Source organism: Oncorhynchus kisutch, linkage group LG26, assembly GCF_002021735.2.
Source record: "Oncorhynchus kisutch isolate 150728-3 linkage group LG26, Okis_V2, whole genome shotgun sequence".
NCBI classification, from domain to species: Eukaryota; Metazoa; Chordata; class Actinopteri; order Salmoniformes; family Salmonidae; genus Oncorhynchus; species Oncorhynchus kisutch.
The window spans coordinates 32,426,410-32,436,697 of record NC_034199.2 but is presented as its reverse complement, the minus strand read 5'-3'; the positions used below and the strand labels follow the sequence as shown (position 1 = coordinate 32,436,697).

The 10,288-nt window shown below is 43.4% G+C and overlaps 1 protein-coding gene across 1 annotated transcript in view; it reads right to left on the bottom strand.

The window, feature by feature from the left end:
- Nucleotides 1-1,622: 1,622 nt before the first annotated feature.
- ttn.1 (titin, tandem duplicate 1) overlaps nucleotides 1,623-10,288 on the bottom strand; it is a 167,902-nt gene continuing 159,236 nt past the window's right edge. The window contains exons 216-221 of the mRNA XM_031805693.1: nucleotides 5,298-10,267; nucleotides 5,029-5,185; nucleotides 4,074-4,570; nucleotides 3,720-3,873; nucleotides 3,114-3,422; nucleotides 1,623-2,969 (exon numbers count right to left, since the gene is read on the bottom strand). Of these exons, the coding sequence (XP_031661553.1) occupies nucleotides 2,683-2,969; nucleotides 3,114-3,422; nucleotides 3,720-3,873; nucleotides 4,074-4,570; nucleotides 5,029-5,185; nucleotides 5,298-10,267 (6,374 nt within the window). The 3' untranslated portion in view covers nucleotides 1,623-2,682. The remainder of the gene's footprint in view (nucleotides 2,970-3,113; nucleotides 3,423-3,719; nucleotides 3,874-4,073; nucleotides 4,571-5,028; nucleotides 5,186-5,297; nucleotides 10,268-10,288) is intronic.

The following is a 10,288-nucleotide window of genomic DNA, read 5'->3' as shown; positions in this document are numbered from 1 at the left end:
GTAAGGTCACTGAAGTTGTGTATGTATGACACAATCAATCACAGTTGTATATGATATTGACCTTTACACCTGGCTACCTTTAGATGTCATGTCATGCTGTGTTGAAGGAATACTGCAACTAAAAACTACCTTTAAGTATTTTATCCATTAGTCCACTGTTAATACAATCCCCCCAAATAATTAATGTCAGCAATCAAGTTTTCAAGATAAAGCAATGTCAGTGGAGATTTCTTTGGTGTTGATATATCATATGTCGCAAAACGCATCATTGAAAGGTTTTTAATTCTTAGTTCTTGGTTTATAGACCACTGTCGTACATGTCAATCCAGCGCATCCCAAACATGCTCAATGCGTGACATATCTGGTGAGTATACAGGCCATGGAAGAACTGGGACATTTTCAGCTTCTTTGGTTGTGCAAACCCAACTGTAAAGTTTGGTGGAGGAGGAATAATGGTCTGGGGCTGTTTTTCATGGTTTTGGGCTAGGCCCCTTAGTTCCAGTGAAGGAAAATCTTAATGCTACAGCATACATGACATTCTAGACGATTCTGTGCTTCCAACTTTGTGGCAACAGTTTGGTGAAGGCCCTTTCCTGTTTCAGCATGACAATGCCCCCATGCAGCCGGCTGTGACCAGGAGACCCATGGAGGCGGCGCACAATTGGCCCAGCGTCATCCGGGTTAGGGGAGGGCTTGGCAGGCCGGGATTTCCTTGTCCAATCGCGCTCTAGTGATTCTGGGCCTGGCGCATGCACACTGACACGGTCGCCAGGTGTACGGTGTTTCCTCCGACTCATTGGTGCGGCTGACTTCCGTGTTGAGCAGGAATTGTGTCAAGAAGCAGTGCGGCTTGGCTGGGTCGTGTTTCGGAAGACGCACAGCTCTCGACCTTCGCCTCTTGCAGCGATGGGACAAGACTGTAACGACCAATTGGATACCACGAAATTGAGGAGAAAAAGGGATCAAACATGAAAAGCTAAATAAATAAATGGTTTGTTGAGATTATTGTGGAAGAACAGGACAGACCTGCACAGAGCTCTGACCTCAACCCCATCGAGCACCTTAGGGATGATTTGGAACGCCGACTGTGTGCGAGGCCTAATCATCCAACATCAGTGCCTGACCTCACTAATGCTCTTGTGGTTGAATGAAAGCAAGTCCCTGCAGCAATGTTCCAACATCTAATAGAAAGCCTTCCCAGAAGAGTAGAGGCTGTTAAAGTAGCAAAGGGGGGACCAACTCCATATTAATGCCCATGATTTTGGAATGAGATGGTCAACATACTTTTGGTCATATAGTGTATGTAGGCCTACAAAACGTTGATGAACCCTGTTATAGACTTTCAAAATAACAAACAGCCTAAACTATATAACTTTGACAAAGCGTGGGACAATATGTACTCCAGCCTAAGCTCTCCTGAAATGAGCTACCTAAACAGGTTAATATTCTGTATAATCAAATTGTGACTTTTGACTGTGGTATCCATTTAGTTCTTATTTTCCCTTCTACATTAGTGGCTATGTGTTGCATGTGAAAGTGAAGGAATCATTGATAGGGAAAGGAAACTGAACATCAATACCAGGTTCTTGAGATGAATAAAGAAACAGAGTTGTTCACTAGTGCTGAAATCATGCTTTATTAAATCAGTCAAATAAAACTCAAGGAGGATGAATATAGTAGTAATTCTACATCAATAGACTCAGTTAAATCAAAGTGCAGGGCATTATTATTCATGCTTTTTGCTTTCTTTGTTTCACGGTAGATGGTATCACCATGGTACATTCACTTGATGGTTACCCTGACTACTGGCAAGGTGAAATTCTAAAACTTAAACACACTCACACACACAAAATATTACCTAACAATCCTCCAAGAGGTGGCACTGTTTCTGCAACGAAGTACTTGAATTGACTTTTGTTTTTTAATGGCCAGGTGATGTTACGTTTTAAAAAGCCAATTCAACTGTCCATTGCCGGAAACAGAGCACATAAAAATAGAGCTCAAAGTGCAGGCCGCTCGCACTTTTAGCATGTCATTAAAATGGTGGTATGACATAGTCAGTCTGAACACAAGACCTAGTTGTGCTACTTACATGAGGGTTTATGCAAACAGCACTCAGGGTCTTATGATCATGTTACAATTCATATGAGTATTTGTAATATTGCACGCACAGATGCACGGTGCATAACATTGTCTTTCTCTGATTTAGTATAAACTTCAACAGGGAACCTCTCTACCTGTTGAGGAAATCTTAAGACTTCAACTTTTTGTTGAGGCACGGAGTTTAGTTTCAGGTTTTTCAGGGTATTCGTTTCATGTGAAACTTTCTCCTGTTAAACATTTAGTTCCTTTTGTTTCAGTTAATATTGTCATAAATAACAATTCATACATTTTCCATAACCGTTAAATTCGGCTATATACATTATGTACATGTCACAGAAAAGTGGTTCAAAAATCCTAGTCATAATTATCCAATATGGCACATTTTATAACAACTTTAGACTTTAGTCTAGTTTGGCATAAATTTATGTCAAGTTTGGTATAAAAATAGTTCATATTTACAAGAACAGAAATCCAGGTCTTTATCAAGTAAAGATTATTTTTTGCTAATTCAATAAATAAAAAGGTACTGGAGGAGGGAAAATGGGGGATAGAAATGATATGTTTACGTGTTGTTGTTTTTTACATGGATCGAATATGAATGTTGACAGTTGCCATGGTAGATCCAAGCTTGTTGGACAGTTTGAGGGTGTACGCTCCGGCATCGTCTTCCTTCACACAGGGGATTACAAGGGTGGTGAGGTCCTCCGTGGTCTCGATGTGGAACCGGTCACTGTCTTCATCACACTGTTTCCCTGTGCGGGTCCACTCAATCTCAGGTGTTGGGTCTCCAGAGAAAGCACAGGACACGCTCAAAGGCCTTCCTGGCTCAATGCTGACATCCTCTGGGAGAAATTCGATTTTGGGAGCTACAGGGCAATGAGAAAAAAATAAATAGGAATGAATTAAGGTGTCAACTTCTTATTGAAAGCAGAGGAACAACATACGATAGTCACTCAGACTATACTACTAATACCACTACTAGATGTATAGGTAAGGGTAATTCATCTCACCTTTACCAACACCATGAGTAAGAGCAGTCATTGAGGATCCATGAGTTGACATTGAACTAGCATGACTTGACGTTATTTCACTTGACATTTTCATCATACTGCTGGAGCTCATGGATACCATTGATTCAGATGTCATGGCGGACATGCTAGCAGCAGACATGCTTTCAAATTGTCTTTGGAAAGAACCTTCATGTGTCATTGATGCTCCAGCCATATGGACTGATGTGGCTGAGAAACTGTCACTGTGCAAGCTGGCAGCAGCAGCTCTTTGCTCCATTATAACCATTTTGGCAGGTTCTTCAACAAGAGCTGTGAGAATAACGCAAATGATGAGGTACATGGCTAAATGGTCATTTCTCGATGGAGATACTCAAATCCATCTGTGTATATTTCTATATGAATATAAACAAAATGGCGTGTCCATTTTGTTAACATTCTATGGAAAATACTGGTAAGGAAAATTAAAGATTAGTCTTTAATTTAAGCTATTAGTAAAATTTTGAGACTCAAGTTTCATTTTTCAAAAAACTTGGGAAGCTTTGCATTTTCACACTGTACTGTAAGCTGTTAATTAAACAATGGATTGATGAAGCAATGACAACTTACTGATGACGTTGAGAGATGATGTTGCAGAGCACTGTCCATATTTGTTTACGGCTTTGATGGTGTATTTGCCGTTGTCTGCAACTGTGGCCTCAATAATCTCCAGAGTGTATACATTTTTGGAACGGCTCAGTTTCGTGTTTGAGGTCATAGATACCTGTACCGAGAGAGCCAAAAGAATAACATATTCGTTTCTGTTTTGTATTAATCAAGTACCTATTCAAGTGATGTTTGTAACCTGACTTGCTTTGTCTGATTGCCCCGGATTGGATGAATACAGTTCTGTCGTATTAAATGTAATTTAATTGAAGAAATCAAATCAAACATTATTTACAAAATCATTGGTAGCCTACTCACCATTATGTTGTCCTTAAACCACTCGATTTCAGGGGCAGGCTCTCCTGCAATCTCACATGTGAACTTGACGTTCTGTCCTTCATTGACATTCTGAGAGCGTGGCTGCACAAGGAATGATGGTGCATCTGATCGTGCTTCAGTAACAGTAGTGTTGAACTGGCACTTGACAAGGCCATGTTCGGTTTTGGCTTCACATGTGATGACCCCCTGCTCGTATTGGCTGACCTTTTTGATGGTCATAGTATGGTTGTTTCCAGACACACCATATCTGTAGTCCTCTGAGTTGGCCAGTTCCATTCCGTTCAGGATCCATCTGATATCTGAAGCTCTGGGGATGTTGGCTCTCAGGGTGAGAGACTGGCCTTCAGTCATGGCCATCTGAGTATGGGATGCCTTGATTTCTGTGTAAGACTCAACCTCTCCGTAGACAATTTCCTTTTTAATAACTTGCTCTGAAATTTCTGTTTTTGTTGCAAGTGCTTTGGATTTGTTTGAGGCTAAGACAGAGAAAAAGAGATACATTGATTAGATATTAGGCCATATGCAGAATTATAAGGTTTATAGATACTGGACTTATCAAAAGATAAGTTGATTGAATAAATAATATAAACATAACAATATCACCAGAACCGGGCCTTAATTATGATAAATAATTCCTACATTGGCAGATAAATTAGCGGTTAGAGCATTGGGCCAGTTACCGAAATGTTTCAATTACCGAAGCCGACAAGGTAATAAATCTGTCAATGTGCCCTTAAGCCAGGCACTTAAACCTAATTTACTCCAGGAGCGCTGTACTACTATGACCGACCCTGTAAAACAACACATTGCACTGCACCTATCCGGTGTATGTGACAATAAAACATTTATTTACATATGTGTATATATATATATATATATATATATATATATATATATATATATATATATATATATTAGTATAGAGTATGCATACCTTGAATAGAGACAATGCAGCTTGTGGATGATGACCCAGCACTATTGGTGACTGTGCATTTGTAAACTCCACTGTCAGAGGCCTCAGATTCATAGATTTCAAGGTGTGCCGAATCATGCTCTTCATGAATTTCATATTTTCCACCGTGAATGAGAGTCTGCAAATGAAAAAGAAAGAAAGAAAGTAAAAAAGCATATATTTCAACTTATATTTAATACCTTTGAAATGTCTATTCAAGTGTGAATATTAAATCAAATGTGACTAAATACCTTTCCATCCTTCATCCATGAGATCTCAGTTTTAGGATCTCTAGTCATTTTCACTGTCAGCTTGACGATGGAATCTGCAGATGCGGTCATGTCCTGAAGACCAGATGAGATGGAGGGCTTGGTTTTGAGGGTGACTTTCTCAGTGGGTGACTTAGGTGTAGGGCTGGTAGGGGACTTAACTCTCTTTGGAGAGCTGATTGATTCAGGAGACTTCATCCTTGGTGGAGACATGACTGGACTAGGGGAATGCATTGGAGGCTCTTCGTATGAGTATGTCACTGTAGAAGAGACCTCCTCTTTGGCTTCCGATCGGCGGATGGTTAGACTGAAGTGCGCCTCTTGGCTGCCCTCAGAGTTTTCCACCATGATTGAGTAGCTGCCTTCGTCTGACATCTCAACAGAGGTGATTTCAAAAGTAGACTTGTACTGTTCTGTAGTGACATGGTGGCGAACAGAAGATCCGATCATTTGTCCCTCACGCATCCAGGTTACAGTTGCCACTGGTTCACCGTCAACATCACATGCAAATCTTGCAGTCTCTCCCTCATTTAAGGTGAGGGACTGTGGTTTTGTTAGGATAGATGCGGGTAGAGTAGTCTTCTTTCCTTTAAATGTGCTGGACTGCTCCATGTGTGTTTCGTGTGTTTCAACAGTCTTCACCGTCTTGGAGGCTATTTGGTAAGCACCTATCTTGGTTGCCACAGGAAGAGCTGGGGGTTCCTCGTCTTCGCGAGGTGCCATATAGCTAGAATACTCTCCCATGCCTGCGACATCCAGAGTGGCATAGTCTGAGCATTCTCCCACTGCATTAGTACAGACAACACGGTAAGTGCCACTGTCTTCTGTGGTGCAGTCAAGAATTTGAAGATACAGAACTCCGCTCAGGTTGGATATACGGTACCTCCTGCTCTCGGTTATCAGTTGTCCGTTATGGTACCACTTCACCTCAGCGGTTGGCTTTGATTGGACGTTCAGTGTAAATTTGGTGTGCTGACCGTATGGCACACGATGGGAACGCATCCTCACAGTGACTCGTGGGGTATGGTCGAGGCTGAAGGGCTGCATACTTACAACCTCCTTCCTTTCTACTGATGTCCGCTCGGATCTCAGAACGGCTTTTCTTGACTCATATCTTGCCAGGTGGTCAACTTTTGCCAACTGTACAGTCTCCACCTTGGATCTGGAGGCTGATCTGACAGTAGCAAGAGGACTAGGGGAACGCGGACGGGTTCTTTCGGGGGTGGGTGACCTTCTCCCCTCAGTTTTAGTTGCTATATATGTTGACACATGGGAAGTTGTAGTTCTGTCTTTCTTCACGGTTCTAGTTTTTTCTTCAAACTCCATGTGTTTCAGTTCACTCTTGTAACCGGTTATTCTTTGAGTCGTTTTCACATTTCTCAGCATCTCTCGATCCTCCCTCTCCTCCAACACTCTCTGGTTTTGTCTTGGTGGTCGGAATGTAGCCTTGTCATGGCGCAGGCGAAGGTCAACATAGCTTGGACCAGCCTCATACTTAGAAGGAATACGATAGTTTTCATATAATGGAACCTCTTCACCCTCACCCACACCTTCATAGACTGTGCGTCTTGGTGATGTGTGGCGCAGTGCACCTAATTCAAAGCGTACAGGGCTAAGGCTTAGTGGGGATGCAGAGTAGCCAAGTTCTAGTTCTTCCTCAAGTTGAAGTCTCTCCTCCTCAGTTCTCTTCATTGCCAGATATTCATTAATTGGCAGGAGAAGCTCCTCATCTGAGAGATCACCAAGAGACCTTCTTCTGATTCTGTGATATGCTTCTATTTCAGGAGATGGAGTGCGCTGCCTTGAAGGTCTGACAGTCTCCAAATCATCCTGTGAAACTTGTGGAATACGCCACTTTGGCTTGTAAGATTCCTTGATTCTTGGCAGAGGGACTTCGTAGAACTGATCCCACCTGGAGAGACGGATGCGTTTCAGTCTCTTCTGTGAAATCTTGTCCATTGGTTCAGGGAACTCATATTGATCGCGGAGTTTCTTGTACCATTTCATGTCAGAGCAAGGTTTGTAGTGTTTGATTTCCATATCTTCCAAAAGAGCAGTTGGGCCACGTTCACGAGGTTGGGGAACATCATAAGGCATACGCAGTCTCTTCTCCTCTGCTCTCTTTTTCCTTTCTTCTGCCCGTTTCTTATCTTCGGCTTCAGTCTTGTCCTTTTTGGTTGCCTCTACTGGTTGGCACAACAATGTCGCTTCTCTCAAAGCTTGTTGTGCCAAAGTAGGAAGTGGCATGACATCAGTTCCAGACATGATTTGAGATAATCTGACCTTCTTCTCAATTTGTTCTTTCTCTGCTTGTTTCTTTTTGTCTCTTTCACTCTCGTAAACCTTTTTCACATGGGTGATGCGGTCCACCTTGAGAATGGCTTGACAACTGGCAGATCCAGCTGAGTTGGTTGCAGTAACTCTGTAACAGCCAGAATCGTCAAGTAGAGTATCTTTCACATGCAGGACAAAGTAATCCAGGCCCTCATGGACCACTTCAATTTGTGGACCAAATGCCAATGGCATGCCATCTTTCTCCCACTTCAGAGTTGGGAGTCCTGACACTCTGATTTCAAAGCGTGCATTCTGGCCTTCCCTACACTCCACGTTTGCCAGGAGACGTTTGAACATGGGCCTCAAGGTATTGTCTGCTGGTGCTGGGCGAGGTGTCACAGCCAGTTTTGCCTTACAGCTGTCATCACCAAATCTATTACGGGCCACAACTGAGTACTCCGCATCGTCATCAGCATCAACACAGTGAATCACCAATTGATAAAGACCCTTGTCGGTTATGAAAGTGTACTTTTTCTCATCATCACCAGGAACAATCTTCTGGCCAGATTTGTACCATGTAACACGAGGCTCAGGGTGCACAGTGATAGTCACACCGAATCGAACATCTTCTCCGATGTAAGCTGCATGGTTGAACAAGGGCAGGGTGAACTCTGGTGGTTTCTGGAGCAGTCTTGCTGTGTCCACTCTACGTTTCACTTTCCTCACCACACGGGCTGTGAAGTACTCGCGGTATGATCTGACTCCGTTTACAAAGAGCTCTCCGTAGGCACTGTCCTCACCATAATCGTTGATGATCTTGCATCTATAGGTGCCGTCATCTGCTTTCGTGACTCCCTTGATACATATAACAGCTAGACCATCCTCATAGTCGATTTCATACTTGTCACTTGCCTCTAGTTGACGCACACCACAGTACCATGTTACCTCTGTGGCGCTGTCATAGTTTTCAATGTTGCAAGCAAATTTGACATCTGCTCCCACATCCACCACTGTATGAATGATTTGACCACCGACTGGGCCATGTTCAAATGGTGCGATCTTTACTTTGGCAACTGTGACACCTCTCTGGGCTCTGATTGCACCGCCGCTAGCAACTCTTGCTCCTGCAACGACAGTGGCCCATTCTTTCTTTGCCATGGCCTGGTAGTATCTCTTATGCCTTGTGGTCATTATTGCTGTGGCACTGAGTACTTCTGCTTGCATCTTTAGCCAAGGATGTTCTAAAGCTTGGGCAGCAGTCATACGGTGCTTGCGCTCCTTGGTGAGAAGGCGGTTGATAAAGTCTAATGCTTCAACAGTAGGTACTTTGAAGGTTTCGTCATCGTAACTGTATTCAGCATTTGAGATGTTGTCAATCATCTGCTGATGAGTCTCGGCAGTAAATGGATTGAGTCCACTGAGAAGGACATAGACTAGAACACCTACTGGCCACATGTCAGTAACACTGCTGACCATGTCATTCTGGTGGATCTCAGGAGCAGCGTACTCAGCTGTAGTATACTGAACCTTGATCTGGTCGCCAGGAGTCAGGTGTCTTGCCTGTCCTAGCTCAATGATCTTGACTTTACTGCCCTTTCTTGTGGTGTACACAATGTTTTCAGGCCTGATGTCAAAGTGGCCATACATCTTGTCGTGTAAGAACTCAAGAGCTTCACATACTTGTCTGATGTAGTTGACGATTTCACGCTCATTCAGCTCAAAGTCGGCTGTGCCGAGGCGTTCAAAGATGTCTTGACCTGAGACGAAGTCATAGATAATGACTAATTCCTCAGTGCTGTCGAAGGACTCATGAAGACACAAGAAGTTGTTGTGTCTGGCCAGGTTAAGTGTAGCAATTTCTTTCTTGATGAATGCTTGATCTGCACCCCTCACCTTGACGAATTTGGCCATGTATGTCCTCTTAGAGCTGGTCTCAACACAACGGTGAACGATACCAAACTGGCCACGGCCCAGCTCCTCAGCAATCATGTACTTGGTATGCACATTCTTGGCACATGAATGTGGAGCCTTTTGCTTGGGAACATCTCTGTCACTAACCTCGCTGTCATAGCCAAGGACTCTTGATTTGTCCTCCTTTGTTGTAACGGGACTACTTGGTTCACATGGTTGACTTTGACCGAATTTGTTCTCGGCTATGACTCTGAACTGGTAGCTGGTTCCTCCGAACAGGTTGATGATGGTGTAGCGAGTATCACGAGACTGGGCAACACGTTCCCATCTGTCAGATGTTGTGGGACACTTCTCCACAACATAGCTGGCTACTCTGCTTCCACCATCATTAGCAGGTACTTGCCAACTCAGAGTGACTGAGTCTCTAGAAACATCACTTGCTTTGATACCACGTGGTGGGTCGGGCACATCGGCAACATCCAGTTCAACTGTCTGTTGGTCAATACCAAATCTGTTCTTGGCACAAACGATGTAGAAACCGGCATCCTTCCTATCAACTCCGTTGGGGAACACGAGCGATGTGAATGACCTTGTGACGATGACTTGGTAGTATCCGTTGTTATCAATGAGGTCTTGTCCCTTCTGCCAGGTGATGACAGGATCAGGTTTGCCACTGAATGGAATCTTGATATTCACAATCTCTCCACGGAGGGCAGGGATAGCCTCTTTGTCCTTCAGATTCTTGGGCAGGTTAATCTTGGCAGGGACTAGATAGAAAATGTTTTTTT